This window comes from Palaemon carinicauda, chromosome 33 (assembly GCF_036898095.1).
Source record: "Palaemon carinicauda isolate YSFRI2023 chromosome 33, ASM3689809v2, whole genome shotgun sequence".
NCBI classification, from domain to species: domain Eukaryota; kingdom Metazoa; phylum Arthropoda; class Malacostraca; order Decapoda; family Palaemonidae; genus Palaemon; species Palaemon carinicauda.
Genome location: NC_090757.1, coordinates 22,131,980 through 22,157,351, shown reverse-complemented (window position 1 = coordinate 22,157,351; position 25,372 = coordinate 22,131,980). Strand labels below are relative to the sequence as shown.

General features: G+C 41.3%; 1 protein-coding gene across 2 annotated transcripts in view; it reads left to right on the top strand.

Moving 5' to 3' along the window:
- Positions 1-524: 524 nt before the first annotated feature.
- Positions 525-25,372, top strand: part of eIF3e (eukaryotic translation initiation factor 3 subunit e) — a 39,147-nt gene continuing 14,299 nt past the window's right edge. Inside the window, exons 1-3 of one of the 2 annotated variants that reach the window (XM_068356833.1) lie at positions 525-682; positions 14,625-14,684; positions 18,535-18,702. In XM_068356833.1, coding sequence (XP_068212934.1) covers positions 593-682; positions 14,625-14,684; positions 18,535-18,702 — 318 coding nt within the window. In that variant the 5' untranslated portion in view covers positions 525-592. The remainder of the gene's footprint in view (positions 683-14,624; positions 14,685-18,534; positions 18,703-25,372) is intronic. The other variant, XM_068356834.1, reaches the window with a different exon arrangement.

The following is a 25,372-nucleotide window of genomic DNA, read 5'->3' as shown; positions in this document are numbered from 1 at the left end:
GCTATAAAAGAGAATCACTGAAAATGTCAAAACACAAAAAAAGACCCTTCTTCTGACATTAAGCCTTAATAGATATTGATAAGTAGAGAATTAGTCAGTGTAGACTTCCATTACAGAGAATACTATTTAACAGTAATATAAATATTCCCCTATAATATGATTAGGATTCTAACAAGAAACTTTTACACAACTTTACAATCATTGTCAGTATGTCATTATTACAGACGTTCTTTTTTTATTTTATTCTAAGACATAAAAGTAAAGAGTAGCCTACATGTTTGTCTATTCTCATTACCTCAACTTCAAGTGCTTAAAGTACACTTGAATAAGCGCAGACACTAGTTGCTTAATGCACATACAACCATTAGTGATTAGGAAAACACTCGATCAGTGCTTGCATCAACGAATGGATTAAATTGACCTGAACATATCTGGCCTGTACTATTCTAACAAAAACGTATGTAAAATATCATGGGAAATTGTGAAAAATCACAATATGAACTGGAAAGTTATATGTTAAGTGAGAAGCAGTGTTGTTTTCGACCTCCTCCTCGTGGGTAGAATTCTTTGTTTACCTCTCCCTGCCGCAAACATGGCCGAGTATGACTTAACGGCGAAGCTTGGTCCTTATTTGGACCGACACCTCGTCTTTCCTCTCATGGAATTCTTATCTGTTAAGGCGGTAAGCTCTTTAATATGAATAGTATCAAAATATTGCAAAAGGAAGGACCAAAGTCCAGTAATTTGCTCTTTTACAATGGTCGTCTGGACCGTTGCCTGATGTCGTTACCTGTGCCCTTTCGTAGTGTCTTGATTACCACCATTTGCTTATGTTGTAGTTACAATTTATGTAGGAAAGGGTAGCTGTATATTTACAGTTTACTTTAACCCTACCAATATTTTGTCTCCACTGTGAAAATGGTTTCTGTATGCTTTTAAAGTATGTGTTGTAACTTCTGTTAATCCTAACCTGTGGTTTTACGATATCGTATTTCAATAGGTTTTATTATAGTTACGGACGGGGGAAATTTTCTTACCATAAAACGGCCTTTCCCTATAGAAAAACGCCCCTTTTCGGTAATTTTGTATTATATTACAGGGTGAGATTTCGAACAGAAAATACATGTTTTCCTATTGTAAATAACGTGAATTAACCGAATTTGATGTTCATTTCACTTGGAAACAAACAGATCAACCAATTCGACTAACTTTGAGTTGCACGGTGTCACTTCTCTTACGAATGTACTGCAAACGATAACATTAGCAACGATACCAATAATACACAGTGTTACCAACGTTGACGTATGGTACACAGAGTTACCAACGGCACGCTGACATTACTAACGATAGTAATGATAGATATTTCCATACGTACTTCAAATAATTTCTCCATATAAGTTTTACTTAATATATAAAAAGTACAAAAAGGGCACAGAACCTAACAAACCCACCTAACCTAGCCTAGTAGTATGACAGGTCACAAAATAACATTTGATCTACATCGGACGTTGGCAGCACTGGTTACTGTATTTTTTCATGACACAATCTTTGCAACGGCGCCTCCAAAATTGATCCAGATATACTGTTTTGTATTTTCCTTCGGTTATAATAATTTCAAGAAGGTAATGTATAGAGAAGAAAAGGCTTGTTTTACGTTTATATATCGATTCCCCAGTAGGTTTTCCCCACCCAAAACCCCGAGTTCCCACTGTGGGTCCCCCATTATCGGAGGATATAGATGTATATATATTTCTGAAACTATTCATTTGCGACGGGAACGAGTGTCATTTTCGAAGAGAGCGTAATTTTTTCTATAAGGAAAAGTAGTAGTTTTCCTAGGTTACATTGCCCTGTAATACACTACAATGAAACCGTTTTTCTTCGAAAATGACACTTAATTTCACCGCAAATAAATACGTAGTGAAATATAAGTATATCTATATCCGTCGATAATGGGGGATCCTCCAGGGGAACCGGGTTTTGGGGGTTTTATTTAACAACAACATATAATTTTAGTCATCCCATATCAATTAGTTATTACTAGTTTATTAGTTTTTACAATTAAATCTGAGGCGGTTGGTCAAAATGAAAAATTTTTGTTTCACCTACCTCTGAAATTTTCTCCGGATTTGATTCGCACCATGACACGGGTAGCTCCTGCTTAGTTTGCAGACTTTACTGATAGATAGATCCCGTGTCGCCTCAGGCTAAGAATTGTTCATTTTTACCATTTAATGCTGTCCCATCAATAGACATTCTTACCCCTCTGTTAAGTTTGTAGTTGGTCCGGACACGTTCTTTACAGTGGCATTTGATACTGCTGTAATAATTATCCTTAATTGTTAGGTAGGGGAAAGGTCATTATAATGCGTCGTTCGCTGAAGCCATGGCCAAGTTACTTGATCGTAAAATTTCCCCCAAGCTTTGCTTTCTGCCTGACTATAACAACACCTGTTGGCTGGCGCTCCGATCGCCTATCATTTGGTGGCGCAAGGTTGAATATTTATTGATGTTCGGATTTATGTTTTCACTAATCCCAGCAGTCTACATTCTAAACCCCTTGTTAAGATTGTAGTTCGTTGGGACATGTTCTGAAATTATGCCGAACATTAGTTTGTTATATATACAACCAAAGGTTAGGTTAGCCAACATCTAGTTGAGATGTTTCAGTAGATTAAGCCAGTGTCAAACAATCCACCCGAAGTAACCTTTCGTTTCCGTGCGCTTGTAGGCCTACTTTTGTTGGTCGTGTGATGGAGAGCACTAGATGAAACGAGAGTAGGAAAAGCATCTGGTATGGATGGTGTGAGAGCTGAGATGTTGAAGGAAGGGGGTGTGACTACTTGAATGGTTGGTGAGATTGTTTGATATGTGTTTTGTGTTGTCAATGGTACCTGTAGATTGGGTTTGTGCGTGTATTGTACCATTATCTAAGGGTAAGGGAGATGTGCATGAGTGTTGTAATTCAAGGGGTATTAGTTTGTTGAGTATAGTTGGAAAAGTGTATAGTAGATTACTGATTAATAGGATTAAGGATAAAAGAGAGAAAACAATCTTAGAATTACAGGGTGGTTTTAGAAGAGGTAGGGGTTGTATGAATCAGATTTTTACAGTTAGGCAGATATGCGAGAAATATTTAGCAAAAGGTAAGGAAGTGTATGTTGCGTTTATGGATCCGGAGAAAGCGTATGATAGAGTTGATAGGGAAGCAATGTGGAATGTGATGAGGTTATATGGTGTTTGTGGAAGGTTATTGCAAGCAGTGAAAAGTTTCTACGAAGGTGGTAAAGCATGTGTTAAGATAGGAAATGAAGTGAGCAATTGGTTTCCGGTGAGAGTGGGACTGAGACAGGGATGTGTAATGTCGCTGTGGTTGTTTAACTTGTATGGTGATGGAGTGGTGAGAGAGGTGAATGCTCGAGTGCTGGGACGAGGTTTGAAACTGGTAGACGAGAATGACCATGAATGGGAGGTAAATCAGTTGTTTGCGGATGATACTGTACTGGTTGCAGACGAGGAAGAGAAGCTTGGACGATTAGTGACAGAATTTGGAAGGATGTGTGAGAGAAGGAAGTTGAGAGTTAATGTGGGTAAGATGTTCGGGAAAGGAAGGTGGTGCGAGGTTGAATGTCATGTTGAATGGAGAGTTACACGAGGAGGTGGATCAGTTTAAGTGCTTGGGATCTGTTGCAGCAAATGGTGGAGTGGAAGCAGATGTACGTCAGAGAGTGAATGAAGGATGCAAAGTGTTTGGGGGCGGTTAAGAGAGTAGTAAAAAATAGAGGGTTGGGCATGAATGTAAATAGAGTTCTGTATGAGAAAGTGATTGTACCAACTGTTGTGTTGTGGGGAATGAAAGTGACAGAGAGACAGAAATTGAATGTGTTCGAGAGGAAATGGTGTATCTCCAGTAGATAGGGTTAGGGACGAAATAGTGAGGGTGAGAACGGGTGTAAGAAATGAGTTAGCAGCAAGAGTGGATATGAATGTATTGAGGTGGTTTGGCCATGTTGAGAGGATGGAAAATGGTTGTCCGCTAAAGGAGGAGATGAATGCAAGAGTTGATGGGAGAAGTACAAGAGGAAGGCCAAGGTTTGGGTGGATGGATGGAGTAAAGAAACCTCTGGGTGATAGGAGGATAGATGTGAGAGAGGCAAGAGAGCATGGTAGAAATAGGAATGAATGGCGAGCGATTGTGATGCAGTTCCGGTAGGCCCTGCTGCTTCCTCCGGTGCCTTGGATGACCGCGGCGGTAGCAGCAGTAGGGGATTCAGTGTTATGAAGCTTCATCTGGTGGATAACGGGGGAGGGTGGGCTGTGTCACCCTATCAGTACTAGCCGAACTCGGTTGAGTCCCTTGTCAGGCTGGGAGGAACATAGAGAGGAGAGGTCCCCTTTTTGTTTCATTTGTTTGATGTCGGCTACCCCCCAAAATTGGGGGAAGTGCCTTGGTATGTGTATGTATGTATCAATTTTAATGTTGTTTCCGCCATTATTACAACATTTTAATGTATTTCCATAGAATAATTTTTGTTCTTTCCATCACTTTAACTTACCAATTGTGAACAATATTTTAATGTATTTCCACAATAATTTTTGTTCTTTCCATCACTTTAACTCACCAATTATTCATTATTTCTGTTTTTTCCTGTTATTGCTGTATTACATTCAGTTTTCACTTAGCAAATACTTGCTCTGAACGAGTTTACCCTTCAAGTTTACTTAATAGACGCCGTATTGTTACACCAATGTTTCCGTTAAGCATCACGTAACCATATGTATGTAAACTTTTATAGGGGTGCTTTATATTTCCCCCCTCCATTGTTCTTCCTTTTAGTCCTTTTCAAATCCTTTTGTGTGTGCCACCAAGTGTACCCAACATGTTTCTCAAAGTGCCTAATGTCATACCGCAAAAAATTACAGTGCCCGATCATAAAGTAAGTCGTTAATTTGTTTTTATCGAATTTTAGGGTCTGTCATTTTTTTTATTTCAAATATACAACTTCCCTGGTAGTTACATATATATATATAGCTTAAATCCCGCGTTTCGTTGCGCACACGGCAGAAATTCAAATTTCGCGGCAATCGCCGCCATGACAGTAGGTGGTCATACATGAGTGCCATCTCTCATAGGTTACTAGAACCATTCCCAACATTCCTCAGAAATTCCATGCCGTTGATCAAGTCAACACCTAGGAAATTCGTTTCTTTGATATATTACTTTATTCTACAATTTGGTGAAGTACCTTTTGTCTGATTATTGTTAATGACTTTCTCTGCCTTTCAATTATCGAAGATATTGGATTTTCCTTTTCACACGATATAAGAGAGTTTTTTGTTGGTCCAACTTTGACAGTTTAATTCAACTTGATTTTCAAGATGGTTCCTCAGACTTGATTCCTACACAGTATGTAGCAGAGGGCATGTGTGTATTTGTTTTCTTTTCTATGCTCGTAAGATTGAAATGGATAGGATCATGGAATTTTTTTCCCCCTACTTTATTAACTAACGAACAACTCTTAAAGATATAATGGAAGGAAAACATATAAACATTATGACGTCACAATTATGTGATGTAAACTCTTAGCAGACGAGATCTGTATGCCTTGAAGGAAATCAGTCCGCCATCGCAATGACGTCACAATCCTGTGACGTAATCTACTTAGTATGACTTGCAAATATGTGAATTATTTTCTTTTTCTTGCAAGAAATGTTTAAAAAATATTAACTTACTAAGTATAAGTATTTTAATTTTTATAATTTAGGGAAATATATTTTTAAGTATATATTTGTCCTATTAGTATATTTCTTTTAGTTAATTTTCAATTTATATATAGATTTCACGAGCGTGCAGTCAATTTACACTACGTAGTACTCTTGACGATCATTATTGTTTCACAATACTTGTATCATTATTTAATATTTCGATTTTGAGAATACTAATATTAATCATATAACCTATTTTATTTTCTGTCTACAGTGAACCCTCGTTTATCGCGGTAGATAGGTTCCAGACCCGGCCGCGATAGGTGAAAATCCGCGAAGTAGTGACAGCATATTTACCTATTTATTTAACATGTATATTCAGACTTTTAAAACTTTCCCTTGTACGTAGTACTGTTAACAAACTACCCTTTAATGTACAGAACACTTAATGCATGTACTAACGTACCCTAAACTAAAACAGGCACAAATATTAAGGGCGACTTTATATCATGCGTTTCCTAAACACGCCAAAAAGCACGATAAAAAATGGCAACCAATGTTTTGTTTACGTTTATCTCTGATTATAATGAAGAAACAAACGCATTTACACATCTGTGTATAGGTTAGTTTCTGCATCGATTATATTGATTATTCAGTACAGTATGTTGATTTGGTTATTACTAATGTTTTACTTAATTTTTCTTAGGACTTCCAAATGAAATGTTTTTCTTTATGACGCCGCCTGAAACGACAGCGTCATAAAGTACGCTCAGTAAACAAACTAAGGAATTTAACGCGCATGATGAAAGTGATAAATAATGATATTACAGTAAAAGCTTTAATAAAATATGTTATTACAAATATTATTTACCGTATCTATATAAAATCATACATACGTAGCAAAGCAGGAAAACAATCTACGAGAGAGAGAGAGAGAGAGAGAGAGAGAGAGAGAGAGAGAGAGAGAGTTGGTTTACATACGTAAATGTAAATTTTAAACAAAAAAAAAAAATAGCCCCATTTCATATAAAATAGATTACAAATATTTTACTTTATCATATTACAGTAGTCTGTATAATACTGTAAAGTTCAGTACAGTATGTTGTTGTTAAAATCGTGGCAATGAAATTCTCACGAAACAAAAACACGCCATTTGAGTACAACAGCTGATTCTCTCTATCTCTCTCTCTCTCTCTCTCTCTCTCTCTCTCTCTCTCTCTCTTCGTGTTATACAATACTTACATTTAGATGAAGAAGCTAAAATTAGTTTTCTTAGTGTCAATTAAATACGAAACGAAATAATTAGGCCGAGTCTACATCCATTTCAATCATAGCTAAAAATACGGCATCCGATTTCATCAGCAAACCACTATTTTTTGGGAAATATCATTTTATTCTAGAAAATTGCCACTCTTTAAATAGTTAATTGCACATTAAGAAAGCGTGTACTTTTGTTTTTAAATTTCGGGTTTGTTTTAAAAATCGAGTATTGTTGACTTTTTTTTTACTTTTGGCTGTGATTAGATTAGCTGTCATCTAGCTGCCGCTCTTGAGTGTGTACGAATACACTAACAAAGTATCATTTATACCATTTCTTAACTTATTCAAACCGTCTACAGTATACAGTTGATATTACATAAGCACCAATGTGTTATAACCTATCAATTTTTTTTGTTTATTACATTTAAACTCTCTCTCTCTCTCTCTCTCTCTCTCTCTCTCTCTCTCTCTCTCTCTCTCTCTCTCTCTCTCTCTCTCTGTGGGCTACTTTTCACTACCTCCCATTCCTTACCTCTCTCTATCTCTCTAACAAATGATATCTTTGTTGCTCCTCAAAGTTTCATTTATATTGAAAATCAATCACGATTCAATTTTCCTTACTTTCTCCAATCTCGCACCATCGGTCACTTCACGGTATTTTCGATATTTCTGGAAAATCCGCGGTATATGTATATACATGGGTTATGAAATAAAATCCGCGAAGTGGTGAATCCGCGATGGTCGAACCGCGAAGTAGCGAGGGTTCACTGCCCTTGGGGAAAGAGTATAATCTCTCGCAACGGGCAGGTCTATTATGATCTAATGTGAAATAGTTAAAAGTGCTAGTGTTCAGTGGCACGTAAAATGACGCAGTGCAGTGGAGGGTGCGTTCGTTCGTTCGTGTCCGTCATACTCCTAGCCCGGGACCTCTTCCATGCTCCCCAACCCCTGGGAGAAGGAAAGTTGAAAAGCGAAGGGAGATGTTAGACCTTGATCAGCGAACGAACGTCCCCTCGAGGGATCCTGTTGACGTATCCCAGTATTGTACGCTCACCCTCGCCATGGGAAAGGCGAGGTAATAGTGTTATCCTCGCTGTCGGTTGACACGAGGCTGGCGTTTTATGTTTTCCCTTCCCGCTAGAAAAAAAAAGTTGCTCGTCATGGGACCAAGCGTTGGGATCACTCCCTCACAGCGATCTGAATGCGTTTTTGGGAGGCGGCATAGATCTTGTCACTTCCTCACTGCATGGGAGCGGGCCGCTTCCCCGCGTCAGGTTCGCGAACGTCAGAGTTCCAAGCGCGCTCTCGCGGCACTAACGCACGCGAGCTGCAGCGCTCATGGACGCTCCCTCGCAACGATCTGGACGCGTTACGGGAGGCGGCAAGGATTTTGTCGCTCCCTCACAGCATGCTGGATGCACGCGAGCTGAACGCATACTGTACACACGCGAGCAGGACGCTCCTCCGCGTCAGAATCGCGTACGTCATAGTTCCGAGCGCGCTCTTGCGGCCAGAACGCATGCAAGCTGCAGCGCTCTTGGACGCTCCCTTGCAGCAATCTGGACGCGTTACGGGAGGCGGCAAGGTTCTCCCTCGTGGCATGCTGGACGCATGCAGCACGCTGGAAGCATACAGCAACCAGGATGCATGCAGCAGTCTGGACGCATGCACGCAGGATTTGTCCCCACAGCATGATAGACAAACAGTTGTCTCTCCTTCGCGACTTTCTGGACGCGTTACTAACGCTTCTTCACGTCACGTTGTAAACATACAGCATGCGGGACGCGTGCAGCACGCTGGAACCTCACGGCAACATGGACGCATGCAGAACTCATGCAGTCAGGACTTGTCCTCGCAGCATAATAGACAAGTGGTTGTCTCTCCTTCGTGACTCTATGGACGCGCAGCTAACGCTCCCTCACGTCACGCTGTTGACATATAGCATGCTGAACACACGCTGGACGCACGCGAGCAGGACATACCCTCGCAGCATGGGGGTCACGATGTTGATGCTTCCTTACAGCATGATGGACTTATGCTGGAAGCACTGGAACCTGTGTCTCCCTCGAGACTTGCAGAACGTAAACGTGATGCTTCTTCACAATTGGATGGTATCTTTTACGATGTTCTATTAGGACAGGATGAGTTCTTTATGGAAGACGATAACCGACGGGATGACGCAGTTTTGTCTCCAACCCATTCGACTCAGGAGATCGATGTTCCTTTAGCCGAAGTTTTAGAGGACTAATCTCAGGATTCGCTGCAGGCAGCTGACCTTAAAAAGCTACTGACAGTTTTAACATCTCTATATCCAGAGGACTTTACTCAACCTATGACTCAGAGCCCGCCCTCTCAGTTTTTGAAGGGCAGACCACGAAAAACATCCTTCTTCAAGAAGATGGTTCTTGCTAGTTCGGTTAAGAGAGCTTTCTCAATTCTCAACCTAGAGGAAGGATGTAGGGAAAGCCTCCTTTTCCTTTCCTCCAAGTAGACTGGCCTCCAGATCTAGTGTGTGGTATTTGACTGGGAAAGTTCTTGGTTTGGGAGTGCCTGCCTCCTCCCAGGGAGACTTCTCCAGACTTGTTGACTCCTCACGTAGGTCAGCCATGAGCAAGTCAAAGATTATGTGGTCCAATTCTGAAATGGACCATCTGCTGAAGGGAATTTTTAGGAGAATAGAAGTCTTCAGCCTTATGGACTAGACTCTCGGAGCTCTCGCAGAGGCCACAGACCCTAAGAACGAGGCTCAGATGCATCTGATTGCCTGTCTGGATAAGGCCGTGAGGAATGGCTCCATCGAACTTTCCGCCCTTTTCACGGCAGGAGTTCTTAAAAAGAGGGCTAAGCTTTGTTCCTTCTTATCTTCAGGTTTGTCCCTTGTTCAGAGATCTGAACTTTTATTTGCTCCGTTGGGTAATCATCTTTTCCCTCCGGACTTAGTGAAAGATTTGTCGGCAGTTCTGGCACAACAGGCTACGCAAGATCTTATCTCTAGGACAGTTAGCAGTCCTAGAGATAAGATCTTGCCAGCTTTTTAGCAAGGAAACAAAAGGAGGCTCCTCCCACTCGTCAGCCCTTTCGTGGGAGAGCTCCTTTAAGGGGAACTCAGAGGATTGCGGCTGGAGGTCAAGCTCGCAGATTCCCAAGACAGCAAACCAAATTAAGAAAGTGAGTCATGCAATCTCCAGACACTAGTGGGAGCCAGGCTTTCCCACTTTTGGCGAGAGTGGAGCCAAAGGGGGGAGGACATCTGGACAATCAATGTCCTCAAGGAGGGATACAAGATCCCCTTCCTGAGAATGCCTCCCATGTCGTTGATACCCTTAGAGTTGACAACAATCCACTCAGGGAACAAGGCAGCAGCTCTTCAAGAGCAAGTGAACCTTATGCTGTCGAAATCAGCCATAGGAGTGGTAGAGGACACCTCCTCGGAGGGGTTTTACAACAGACTTTTCCTAGTTCCGAAAAGCTCGGGGGGATGGAGACCTGTTCTGGACATCAGTCCATTGAACAAGTTCGTCAGCAAAGTAAAATTTGCCATGGAAACCTCGGCATCAGTCCTTGCAGGCACCAGACAGGGAGACTGTATGGTGTCATTGGATCTGCAGGGCGCGTTTTTCCATATCCCGATACACCCAGACCACAGAAAATTTCTAAGGTTCGTGTTCCTTAAGACCACTTATCAGTTCAAAGCACTCTGTTTTGGACTGAGCACGGCTCCCTACGTTTTTACCCAGGTGATGTCCAACGTGGCTCGCTGGCTTCACCTAAAGGGAGTAAGGATGTCTTTGTACCTGGACGACTGGCTACTCAGAGCAGAATCACAAATAAAGTGTCTGGAGGCTTTTCAAATGACAATGTCCTTAATGCAACAGTTAGGTCTGATGGTAAACCTGGCCAAATCTCAACTAACACCCTCACAATATCATTTATCTGGGGATGAGAATCTGTTCAGATCACACACAAGGCCAGCCAGAAATGTCGCAAGGACTTTCCCCGAGTGGTCACCCAACTACGGTTGACGATCCCTCGCAGCGATCAGGACACGGTTCAGTTCGCGCACACGGCTCGCATCAAGTGTCTGATCTGTCTGAACTAAAGAGGTCGATTTCGTCCCTGTTTGACGCATACAATTTTCGAACGGGTCTGTGGATAGAGTCTCAGAGGAAATGGCACATAAATATCAAAGAGCTAGTGGCCATTCACCTAGCCCTCATTCACTTTCAGAAGGAAGTCCGAGGTAGATTGGTTCAGATCAACGCAGACAACACCACTGCTTTGGCTTACATAAAAAAGCAGGGAGGCACTCTTTCGGCCTCGCTTTACGAGGCTGCGAGAGATCTACTTCTCTGGGCGAAAGCCAGTGACATAACCCTGATTACTCGCTTCATAGAAGGGGAGAAAACATCAGAGCGGATCTGCTGAGCAGAAGGAGGCAAGTTCTAACTACAGAGTGGACCCTGCATCACGAGGTGTGCACCAGCTTTTGGATGTTGTGGGGTCAACCTTCGATAGACCTCTTCGCCACACAAATGACAAAGAGGTTGCCGGTATTTTGCTCTCCAGTCCAAGACCAGGAAGCAGCTGCAGTGGACGCTTTTCTTCTGAACTGGGAGGGTCTAAACGTGTACGCTTTTCCTCCAGTCAAGATCCTGGACAGAGTCCTGAAAAAATTCAGGGAATCGCCCAACTTCCGCATGACCCTGATAGCTCCAATTTGGCCCATGAGACCTTGGGTTGTGGAGATGATGGAATGGCTGGTATATACCCCCAGAACATTACCACCAGAATCTCCTCGCTCTCAATCTGACTGCCTTTCGACTATCGAAAAGCTGGCTAGAGCGAAGGGCTTTTCAAGGGAGGCTGCGCTAGCTATCACCAGAGCTAGAAGGACATCCACTATCAGTGTTTACCAATCCAAGTGGGGCATATTTAGAGTATGATGCAGGAATAACAAACTTTCCTCTACCAGTACCTCTATAGCCAATATAGCAGATTTTCTGTTGTATCTGCATACAAAAGAGAAGCTGGCTGTGCCTACCATCAAGGGTTACCGCAGCATGCTAGCCTCCGTCTTTCGTCACCGACACATTGACGTGTCGGGTAACAAAGATCTTTCAGATCTCATTAGTTTTTTTGAGATGACTAAGAGGAAGGACAATCCAACCCCCTCTTGGAACCTGGATGTAGTCCTGGCCTTTTTAACCTCGAAGTAGGTTTGAACCCTTGGACACGGCGTCTTGGAAGGATCTTACCAAGAAGACACTTTTTCCTAATTGCATTGGCTACAGCCAAAAGAATAGGAGAGTTACAAGACATCAGCAAGAAGGTGGGCTTTAATGAAGACAGTACAGTTTGCTCCCTTCAGCTAGGCTTTCTCGCCAAAAACGAGAATCCTTATTGACCTTGGCCAAGATCTTTTACCATCCCAGATCTATCTCACTTAATTGGACGGGAAAAGGAGAGAGGCCTTAGTCCAGTGAGAGTTCTAAAATTTTTATCTGCACGCGTCCAAACACCTGAGAGGACAAGCAGACAACCTCTGATGCTCAATTAAAAAGCCCTCTTTGCCTTTATCAAAGAATACCCTGGCTTTTTTTCATTAAGGATTTGATAAGGGAAGCTCACCAGAATTGTGAGGTAAGAGGTTTTCCCTATCCTTAAGGTAAAACCACATGAGGTTAGAGCTGTAGCAACTTCTATGGCTTACAAGCACAGTTGGTCAATGAAGTCAATTTTGGAGGCTACTTTCTGGCGAAGTAAATCAATCTTCACAGACTGTTATCTCAAGGATGTCCAGACATAGTATGAAGATTGTTGTTCCCTGGGTCCTTATGTTACCTCCAGCGTCGTGGTTGGAGAAGGGTCTACTGCCTCTTCCCTATAACCTTTTTTATTATACACCCTTGCCTTTTTTCTTGTACTTGTGTTCACAGGCTGTCGGTGAAGGTTGTTGCAGCCTTTCATAGTCTGGGATGCAAGTCAAGTTAGTTTCTTATGGTGTGTGTTTTTAACTTTGGAGTAGGTGGTCAGATTCATTATCCATGGCTCTGCCAGGGTAGCAAGGGTGGAGGTCTAGCCACACTATGGTCGAGGACCTTGTGGCAGCCCCACAGAGACTTTTACAACCCCCTGAGTGGATCGCTGAGTCTCATAAGGAATGAGGCAGAATAACTATGAAGCCAGCTTCCTTATCAGGTAAGAACCAGATTAATGGTACTACTAATTGTAGCTATTAATAATTAACGAATTCCCGATGGGATGAGGTTTTCTACCTGCCACCAATGGTGTCAATCAGCTATATACTGTATATGTAACTACGAGGGAAGTTACATATTTAAAAGGCCCCTCCCTCCTCCTCCTCTGAAAACAGGGGCATGGAATTTCTGAGGAATGTTGGGAATGGTTTTAGTAACCTATGAGAGATGGCACCCATGTATAACCACCAACTGTCATGGCGGCGATTGCCGCGAAATTTGAACTTCCGTGCGCGACGAAACGCGGGATTTAAGCTATATATATGTAACTACCAGGTAAGTATATTTAAAAAATTAATTTTATAATAAAAATACCATTTTAAAAAAATTTGTCAAATAATTGCCGAGAAATAAGAACCAATGGGGGGAGCGTGCACAGCCCAGCATACACTACTTGCCAGTACATAGGAGCTTGATGTTTTTCTTTTTTTCGTAAATGAAGCGAGCGCAAGGCGAAGCAAGAACTATTAGATATTTTTAAAAAAATATACCGGGAATAATCATTTTATAAAAAATCAATAATGGACGTTAGCGTGCGCAGCTCAATATTACCACTTGCCAGTAGATGCAGAGCTTAATGTTTGATTTATTTCGCGAGCGAAGTGAGCGCATGGTGAATCAAGAACTATTAGATTTAGGGTTAAACGTTTTGAATAGAATTTTTTTTTTTCTGCAGTAAATAATATGATGTCTGAATGTGACTTCATTTCAGTTATACCAGTTTTAGTGAGTGTGTAGTGGGGAACTAAGTAGTCGAACTGGTTGTTCTGTTTGTTTGTGGTTGAAATAAAGACCAAATTCGGTTGATTCAGGAAAACGAAAACATATTTTTTGTATGAAATGTTTCCCCGTCCGTAAATGTAAGTTTACCGATCAATATTAATGTTCCTGATTATGAATTTGGCAGAGCTTATTGTGACTAAGGTTCAGATAAGTTACTGAGCCAAATCTTTTGGTTTGCCTCAGTAAAGCAGTGAAGAGTCGTGCCAGAGTATGTAAGACTGCTGTCTAATTAACATACTGTATGCACAGTTAACTTTTTCACCTGAAATTGCCTCATTTTACCAAGAGTTTATGTATTATCTATGAACGAGTATACATTACAGTATGTATGTACTAGCTACAGTATTTGCCAGTTACGTTAAGTATTTTTTTGAAAATGTAAATTGAAATTATTTTATCATTTTTTCATCAATCACCCATGTATTGCAAAATCAGTTTATATGATCAAAATGATAGAAGTTCTGTATTTATGGGAAATATCGAGAAAATTTTTATGGTTTTTAACTAATATGCCTTGCTTACAAAATGCAATTTTATTATTACCTAAACTGTACAAAATGATTATTAATTAATGATTTATTAAAAAAGCAAAGCAATCATTTCTATGAATTTTTTTAGATGCCAAAAAGATCTTCTGACTCCGGCGAGCGTTCCACGCCAGGAAGTGTTCGCGTACCGGTGAGAGTTAATACTATTTTTTGGGGCAAATGATTATTCCAGGAACCGTGTCATGAACAATCGTTGGAGATATCTGATATAAAGATCTATTACACATAGTGCCAGTATAACATATTTATCTTTGATTGGTAGCGTAATTACAAGGCTACATCATCCTGTAACATAAAATGTATCACCGGTAGGCTATTGATTTGGAAGTTCAGTGTACTCTTCTATGACCTCATAATTAAAATGAAACCATTTGACATGACTTAACCCTTTTACCCCCAAAGGACGTACTGGTACGTTTTACAAAAGCCATCCCTTTACCCCCATGGACGTACCGGTACGTCCTTGCAAAAAAATGCTATAAAATTTTTTTTTCATATTTTTGATCATTTTTTTTCTTTTTTTTTTTTTAGAAAATTCAGGCATTTTCCAAGAGAATGAGACCAACCTGATCTCTCTATGACAAAAATTAAGGCTGTTAGAGCAATTAAAAAAAAATATACTGCAAAATATACTGCAAAATGTGCTGGGAAAAAAATAATCCCTTGGGGGTTAAGGGTTGGAAATTTCCAAATAGCCTGGGGGTAAAAGGGTTAACAACGTAATTGCTGGAATAAAAGCATTTCAATTGGTAATTACATGACTGCATCATTCAGTAAGCTGTTGCTTTAAAATTTTGAGTGTACGTATTTCCAATTTATTCAACTTCAGAACTCATCCAATGGAATTACTGACATTACTACTGGGATAAGAGAATTTAAAACTTTATATGGTGAAAGAATTCTAGGCCAAAGTAGTTATATTGAATGTAACCATCACAGTGAAGCCGATGGCCTGCTAACCTGATCCATTGGCTGTATAGTACAGTACAGGGCAATACCAGCTCTTAGCACAACCCAGTTTTTCAGGGTTTGGCTATATAGTTTTTATTGTTGATACAGAACAGTTATTTTTTTTCTATAAAGACTGCATATTTCCTAGTTTCAAAATTGTTATTTTGTGCAAGTTAGCAAGGAGAGCTTTTAGCAGTTGTGTGAGAATTGGTAATGTTACTCCACTATGTAAATGTGTTTGTGGTAGTTCAAGTCCAACCGATTACCACCCAATTTCCATAACTCCCATATTATCTAAAGGTTTTGAACGTCCTATTGCCAAAACGTCTTAATAGGTTTGCTGAAGGTAATCATCTGTCCCTAGTTTGCAATTTGATTTTCGTAAAGACCTTGGAGCATGTGATGCCCTTTTTACAATCTCCAATGCTGTACAGAAATCCCTTGATTGTGGCATATTCGAGGGAAGAAAAATAAGTAACTAGTTTGGTTCTTGGGGGGAATTCATACCCTTCAATAAGTGGGTCGCCATATTTTAAAGGCAAAGGGCTTGTATATGAGGAGGATTAAATAAAAAATTTTTCCTAACTATAAACCTGGGTCCTTTAAACTTGAACTTCCCGAGCCAACCACCCCTCTCAGTCGTGAGTCAAATTTTAAAAGTGGAGAGTCTTTAACAGGAGAGTGGGTGCCCACGTCTATGTTGAATACTATGCTTCCGACATGGGTGGGTTCACTGCTTGCTATTAAGTACCTTGTTAATGATTTCAACGCCCGTGACAGTTGTGGTGAAGACATTTTTTTTTAATAACTAGGAAAAATATAATTTACTTTCAATATTTGTCTATCTAGTGAATATGCATACATCAGTGTGTTCGTGACAACGTATTACATAAACATTTGGAGATGTGAATAGTAGAGAGAGGAGCAAATCCAGTTTGTTGGATTGTCGAAACTAGCTTAATCATTTTAAAGTATTATCTTGATATTTTGTTGTTCAGGTAATTTAGCCTTACGCTGGCAGTGGCTTTTGTGAATTGTTCAGCCCTTAAAGACCAAACATTTAGTACAGACAAGAGGAAAGCTTTTTGAGTTGGTAAGCTAAATTGGATACTTCATAAAGGAGCGCAAAGCGCCTCTACCATTTGTTTCTCCATTTACGTAAACAAACGTGTATATACACTGTACTGTATATGTTTCGTTAATGTTGTATAGACACTGTTTAGTTAATGTTGTGGTACTGATAATAAAAGCATCCTATATCAATTTGAGAATTTTTCGCCATTATCCATACAATAGGGTATTGGTTGCCTTATGCGTCCTCCCATGCTTTCAATCAAAATCATCCTCTTCCACCAAACCACTTCTCTCCACATCATCCTTTACCTCATCTTCCCATCTAATTATCTGCCTTACTCCCTCCCCGCCATCAATCCTCAGCACTTGCCCACACCATCTCAGTCGTGACATACATTTCAGCTCGGTAATCTTTGATATGCCTGCCCTCCATATTTCATCATTTTCCAATCTTTCAACCACAGGTATTCCCATAATTCACCTGTGCATTCTCACCTCTGTTCTCTCAAGCTTTGATTCTTCTTTTCGTCTTGGAGTCCACGTTTCTGATCCATACATTAACTCTTGCCCTATTACTGTGCCATAGATCTTGACTTTTAGCTTGATTGGCATTTTCTTATCGCATACCACTCCCTCTATCTCCGTTTACAACCCCCAAGCTCCTTTTATTCTATTTTGAACTTCAGCCTAGCATCTTCCCTCCTTACTTGAGAGTTGATCCCAAATATCTAAACTCTTCCACCTGTTTTATAACCGAGCCTCTACTTTCATGTATAGCTATCCAGTGCCTACCTTCCTTACTGCTCACCATAGCTTCTGTCTTATCCACATTTACTTTCAAGCGACTCTTGTCCAAAGTCTCTTGCCACTCTACAACCCTTCTCAGTAAGTGTTACTCGTTATCAGTTGTAATTACCAAATCATCTGCATATAGTAAGTCCCAAGACTGAAATTAATTTCTGATCTCTTCAGTAACACAACTATGACCACCACAAATAATAATTGGTTTAATGCTGACCCCCAGTGTTATTTAACACTAACTTCAAGGGCTCCTGTTCACCCAACAGCTGTTATTACTTTTTTCCTTTTTCTTTTATACATTATCCTATATCATATAAATATCTGTCCCTAAATGATACTTTCACTATATGAAGGTAAGGTAATATAAAAAAAATAGACCTTTGAATATCATACAGAACTCTAATACAAAGTTTCTGTATACTGTAATCTACATTATATATAACTGTGCTGTTGATGATTTAAGTGATAGAATGAATGACGAAACAATTTTCTGTAGTCTGTGGACAATTGGGATTTTGTGATCAAAAGTACTGTATGTTGTGGAAGGATTTAAATATGTCGAACAAAACTTGACTACAGATGAGGACATGATAATGCATTGAATGGGTTACATAAGAGTAACACGGCATGCAATGCATTTGAATAACTAAGTTTGTGTGATGTTGTTTAGTTTGATATGGAAGTACAGGATATTTTCCATGTTTGTCTCTTATATTACTTTGGTTCTATCAATAATATTGTTCAGTACAGTAATAGTCAAAAGTTTTGAATTATAGAAGGATTCCAAGTTTATCCCTTTTACCCTCAATGGACGTACTGGTACGTTTCACAAAACTCATCCCTTTACCCCTATGGACGTACTGGTACGTCCTTGCAAAACACTGCTATTTACATTTTTTTTGGCTTATTTTTGATAACTTTATGAGAAACTACAGGCATTTTCCAAAAGAATGAGACCAACCTGACCTCTCTATGACAAAAATTAAGGCTGTTAGAGCAATTTAAAAATTATATATTGCAAAATGTGCTTGAAAAAAAAAATGCCTGGGGGTTAAGGGTTGGAAAGTTCCAAATAGCCCGGGGGTAAAAGGGTTAATAATTTTTGCTCAGTACATGCACTAATGTATGGTATCTTTTTAACACTTTTTCAACAGATATATGATGTGACGGACCTGCTGCGTGCTAAGCTTGAATTGCTTACCTACACAAACATGGTGGATTTTGCCACTGATGTCCAAAAAACGCTGTACCCTGACCAGCCTATTCCTGACGAACTTCCAGAACGCAGATTAGCAGTTGTTTCAGATTTAAAACGTCTCCAGGTAAGCTGGTAACAACTTAAACTTTGATTGGGGTAACCTTGTTCACCCTTTTAAGAGTCATAAGTGATAATCTATCAGGATAATGTTAAAACTTTTGATGATTGTGATTTGGAGTCCTTTTGAAATATTTTCTTCTTTAGTGGGTTGATATTTCATTACAAGGTAACTTTTATTTTGGGAATTTCTTCACCTATAATTTCCATGAATAGTATGAGTTTATATGCTGTTACAGTGCTTAAGAAGGAAGAAATTTGCCAATCCCTAAAAATTACAAGAATAATTTATTTTTAAAGAATGAAATCCCTTCATTCCCAGTGTGTAGTTGAACTGGCTCGATCAAAAGACTAGTCCATGGCTTTATTCTTCCCAGTCTGCCAAAATAGTTTCTTTCATTTAAAGATAGGAATTTTTTTATATTTTATATCTATTATATTGTATGCCTCAAGGTTTTTTTTTATTGAACATTCTGAGAAATTTTATGTGAATTATTGCTACTTTGATCCTTGTATGGTTTTATTCTTTTCTGATTGCATATTGGGGTTGTCATTTAAATTTTTTTCCAGTTGTTATTTTACTGTTCTTAAATGATAACGGTTAGGGAAATGATTGTGGTGGTTGATGTGGTAATGTCCCTGACTGATGATCACTAGACAGGGGTTTGAGTCCCGCTCAAACTCATTAGTTCCTTTGGTCGCTGCAATCTCACCATCCTTGTGAGCTAAGGATCGGGGCTTTTGGGGAGCCTTTAGGTTTATCTGCTAAGTCATCAGCAGCCATTGCCTAGCCCTCCTTGGTCCCAGCTTGGGTTGAGATGGTCTTGGGCACTGATCATATGAATACATGCTCAGTCTCTAGGGCATTGTCCTGCTTGATAGGGCAATGTCATTGTCCCTTGCCTCTGCCATTCATGAGTGGCCTTTAAAGCCTTTAAATAGTGATAGGTATGGTAGTACATTTTGTAAGTTTTAACATTGATTTGTTCTCTTTGTGTGGTAAACATGTTTGATTTGGGAAGTTTATTTCATTGTTTGTAGATTTATGGTCAGATATAATGAATAATTTTAAATATTTAACTTAGCCGGTGAATATATAGCTGCAACTCTGTTGCTCGACAGACAAACTGTACAGAAAAAACTCGCCAGCGATCGCTATACAGGTTGCGGGTGTGCCCAACAGCGCCATCTGTCGGCCAGATACCAAGCTCTATGTAAACAAAGACTCAATTTTCTCTCTGTCGACGTGTCGACAAGACGTACTTTACTCGCTGTTGAAACCTGGAGTTTTTCCCATCATCTTTGGTGAAGTACTATATTCTGGTTTGAGCTTTCGCAGTGCAGGTGTTTTATCTTCATCTTAAATCTTGAACTCGTTTTGGATAGATTTAATTATGGTGACAAAGAGAGTATGGACTTTCTTTCACTTTTAAATGGCCGACCCTTCCCTTAGACGGAAGTGTGTTTAGGCTTTTAGTAATTATCTTATCACGTTATAAATTAATTATAGATTTTCCTCTATATATTTTATATCTCTCCGCCTTTATTAGGCCTCTTCGATTAACTTTCCATTTATTATAAACATATAAAAATAAATTTTAATGTTTTGTTTATATGCGACCTTTCCTGAGAGTAGGCGGTCCTAACTTGGAAACCGAAGTTAAACAACGTTGAGCCCTTTGCAATCGTAAATAGCTTTTAAAGAGCTAATGATTTAAAACCTTTTAAATAAATATTTTTAAAAAATATTTTATGAAAGAATTTCTTTGAATAGTCTCCGTACTGTTTTCAAAGATGAACTAACGTTTAGTTTATTTATACTACGCAGTTTGCGCTCTATCGTTACGATAGAGAGAGAGAGTATCACGGTTTCACTTTGCAGAAAGAGTAAATCGATTCTGACGTTTTGTTCATTATTCTTTCAAAGCTTAAATGTTTTAAATTCTTTTTTAAAGGAACTTTTTAATTGAAAAACCTTTCAGTTTTTTTCTTTGGTCAAATAACATGTTTTTTTGACGAAATGTAATTGGGCTCTTCTCTTAGGTGCGAAATCAAGAGAGAAAGAGAGAGAGAGAGAGAGACGGAGGGAGAGAGATGAGAGAAAACGTTCCGTTCAAGCGGGTAACGTTGTTCTCGAGTTACTCTCGTCCCTAGTCTCTGTACGGGGAGAAAGGATAAAACGTTTTTAGTTTTTTATTCTCGTCCCCAGGCTATGTGCGGTGAGAGATTGAAAACGTAGTTTATATGAACTAGTGTTTAGTCTCTTCCCCAACCACTGAATTTTTTATCTTAAAATATGTTTTCTGTTTTTTGCTGGTATTAATGAGCTTGCATTATACAACTGATTTCGCAATTACTACCTTTTGATGAAGGGTAGAATTGTGTGCTTCAGGTAGAAATCAGTAAAAGTTTCGATTTCAGTGAAATAAGTGCAAAACAGAAAATCGAAGTGATAAAGTGATATTGCGCAAAGTGTTACAGTGTTGCGTCCGAGGGTTCGTCTGTTCGTGCCTGTCGTTCACCTAGTCCGGGACCTCTTGCAAGCTCCTAAACAGGGGAGAAGTAATGTCGAACGACTTATGGGTTCGAGAGGCCTTGATCAACGAACAGACGTTTCCCTCTATGGTGTCGGGTGTATCTTACCAAGATCTCCCCTACCATAAGACGAGAGAGACGTTTTTTCTCCTCGTCATCCGAAGGCTTTTCGCATAAGAAACCTGTCACAAGGTTTCGAAGCCCTTAAGCGAAAGTCAGTCCTTTCAGGACAGGTCCAGCGTCCTGGTTACAGCCATTAGGACAGCTCTGACCCTATGCAGTCATCGGATAACTGCTCGCCGCCTAACAAAAGCATAACACAGACTCCGAGAGTCTTTTTTGTTGGCAAAGTGTTGCGGTCACAGACGTTACCCTCGTCTCTTACCACAACCATTTCCGTTGATCCTTAATGGGTTGTACGGCAAGACATGCAGAATATGCTTCCCTCCCTTATGGAAGACTATTCTGCCGATTAGTCCGTTGAGTCTAGCCTGGCTTTCAGCCAACCTAACGTTCCTTTGTGCTTCCTGTTGACGTTGACGTAGCTAAGTCACGTCAGTCAGGTTGTTTAGAACCACACTCGATGCGGTCTCGTGTGGATTTTCAGCCGCATTTGGACGTTAGGCCACTTGCTGATGCTCCTGTTGACGTTCAAGACGTTCGCTAACAATCGGAGTTGACTTGTTTTGACGCTGTGCGTCAACTTCCGCATTCTAGAGTTGTTTTGACTGCTCAGTCTAGGCAGTCAAAGCAGTCTTGAGTGGACGCTGTGCGTCCTCACGCACCTGTTGTGGTTGACAGTTCAGTTGTTGACAGGTCACAGACTGCCAAGCAGTTACATGACGTTGCGTCCTGGTCCGCTACTAATGCACCAGTGAGTGTGGACTCTGCTTGTAAAGCATTGCCACCACGGTAGGTCTCTCCCTTGCTTGAGACTCAGCTTTTATCGGACAAGGTTCCTGTAGATGAGGAAGTTGCTGTTTCCCCTCCTACTGATATTCCCTTGAGGACTCTGTCAGATGGAGAGGAGCCTAAAGCTGCTTAGCCCTCTATGGACTTTAATTAAATCATGATGATTTTTTTAAGGATCTTTGTCCGGATCTTTTTTGTAACTGCTGCTCCTCGTTCGCCTAAACGTCAGAGCTTACACTAGGCCTAGCTACTTCGAAGCCGTTGTTTATAAGCTAGTGCTCTCTCGCTCTCCTAGAGAGCTTTACGTTTGCTAGGCGACTGGTTTATCACCAGGAGGAGTTTGGGGGATACAGCCTTTGCTTTCCCTTCTTTTAAACTGGCTTATAGAGCGAGGGTCTGATATGACACGAGAGAAGTTCTCGGCTTGGGAGTTCATGCCTCTGCCCAGATAGACTTCTCAATTCTCGTAGACTCTCCCTGGCGCCTGGCCAGGAGACGCTCCAAGTTTTTTACAGGTCAACTTCACAGCTGTTTTCGAGCCTTTGAAGTTTTGCTGTACAATTATGTCATGCATAAACAAGGCTTTCAGGGATGGAAAGCGGTACCGCCTCAGTCGCTAACCCCGTCTGTTGCCGCACCTGCTCCCGTAGACCCTAAATGGGCTTTGCTGCAAGACATGCAGTCCAAGCTTGCGTCCTTGATAGAGGACTTTAATGCGGAGAAGGTTGCTGCCGAACCTTCTGGCCAACAACCTTCCAACCGGTCGGTTGTGCGTCCTGTTGACGCTGAGGTAACCTTCTCGCGTCTGCCAGTTGAGGTGGTTCCTCCACCGATGCGACCCAGTGTGGGTTGCCAGCCGCACGTTGACGTTAAGCGACGCTCGGAGGTGGTTGTTGACGTTCAGGACGTTCAACAACCAGCAGAGGTGACTTGTTTTGACGCAGTGCGTAAACCTCAGCAACCCGGTATGGTGTTGACTGCACAACCCAGACGGTCTAGACAGTCTCGGGTGGACGCTGTGCTTCCTCGCGCACCCATGGTTGTTGACAGTTCTCAGACTGTGCAGCAGTTCCATGATGTTGCGTCCGGCTCCGTCACGCATGCACCAGTGCGACCGGACTCAGCGAGCCAGACGTTGCCCACTCCGTTGCCGTTTCCTCATCAGTTTTCGGATGAGGAACTATCTGATGAGGACGTTGCTGAACAACAAGACGATCAGCCCCCAGAATAGATCAAGCCCTGCTATCCATCCAGAAGATGCTGAAGAAGGAACGCTGCTCAGTCAGGCTGTGGATGAGTCTGGTAGGGACGCTGTCATCCGTGGAACAATTTGTGTCACTAGGAAGACTACACCTCCGTCCTCTTCAATACCATCTAGCTTTTCAATGGAAAAAGGACAAGACGCTAGAAGCGGTCTCGATCCCGATTTCCGAAAAGATAAAGTATTGTCTGACTTGGTGGAAGGACAATATCAACCTAAGAGAGGGTCTTCCCCTGGCTGTTCAGACTCCCAACCACGTTCTCTTCTCGGACGCATCGGACGTGGGCTGGGGCACGACACTAGACGGTCGGGAATGCTCAGGACTGTGGAACTCGAGTCAGAGGAGCATGCATATCAACTGCAAGGAGCTGTTGGCAGTACATCTGGCCTTGAAAAGCTTCAAGTCTCTCCTTCGAGGCAAAGTGGTGGAAGTAAACTCAGACAACACCACGGCCTTGGCGTACATCTCCAAACAAGGAGGTACCCACTCACTGACGTTGTACGAGATCGCAAGGGACCTGCTCATCTGGTCAAAAGGTCAAGACATCTCCCTAGTAACGAGGTTCATCCTAGGCAACTTGAACGTCATAGCAGATTATCTCAGTCGGAAAGGGCAAGTAATTCCAACAGAATGGACCCTCCACAAGGATGTGTGCAAGAGACTTTGGGCCACTTGGGGCCAACCAACCATAGATCTCTTTGCAACCTCGCTGACCAAGAGGCTTCCAATCTATTGCTCCCCAGTCCCGGACCCAAGAGCAATACATATAGATGCCTTCCTCCTAGATTGGTCACATCTGGATCTCTACGCATTCCCACCGTTCAAGATTGTCAACAAGGTACTGCAGAAGTTCGCCTCTCACGAAGGGACAAGGTTGACGTTAGTTGCTCCCCTCTGGCCCGCGAGAGAATGGTTCACCGAGGTACTTCGATGGCTAGTAGACGTTCCCAGAAGTCTTCCTCTAAGGGTGGACCTTCTACGTCAGCCTCACGTAAAGAAGGTACACCAAAGCCTCCTCGCTCTTCGTCTGACTGCCTTCAGACTATCGAAAGACTCTCGAGAGCTAGAGGCTTTTCGAAGGAGGCAGCCAGTGCGATTGCTAGAGCAAGGAGAGCATCCACCATTAGAGTCTACCAATCGAAGTGGGAAGTCTTCCGAGACTGGTGCAAATCAGTTTCTGTATCCTCGACCAGTACCTCTGTAGCTCAAATAGCTGATTTTCTCTTATACCTGAGAAAAGGACGATCCCTTTCAGCTCCCACTATCAAGGGCTACAGAAGCATGTTGGCATCGGTCTTCCGGCATAGAGGCTTAGATCTTTCCAACAATAAAGATCTTCAAGACCTCCTTAAGTCTTTTGAGACCACCAAGGAGCGTCGTTTGGCTACCCCTGGTTGGAATTTAGACGTGGTACTAAGATTCCTCATGTCAGACAGGTTTGAGCCGCTACAATCAGCCTCCCTGAAAGATCTCACTCTAAAGACACTTTTCCTGGTATGCTTAGCCTCAGCTAAAAGAGTCAGTGAGATTCATGCCTTCAGCAAGAACATCGGATTTTCGTCAGAAAAAGCCACCTGCTCGCTACAACTTGGTTTTCTAGCCAAAAATGTGCTGCCTTCTCGGCCTTGGCCTAAATCTTTCGATATTCCCAGCTTATCGGAGATTGTAGGCAATGAACTAGAAAGAGTCTTATGCCCTGTGAGAGCTCTTAAGTTCTATTTAAAGCGTACCAAACCTTTACGAGGCCAATCTGAAGCTTTATGGTGTTCAGTTAAGAAACCATCTTTGCCTATGTCAAAGAATGCTTTATCATACTTTATCAGACTGTTAATACGAGAAGCTCATTCACATCTGAGTGAGGAAGACCGAGCTTTGCTTAAGGTGAAGACGCACGAAGTTAGAGCTGTTGTAACTTCCGTGGCCTTTAAGCAAAATAGATCTCTGCGAAGTATAATGGACGCAACCTAT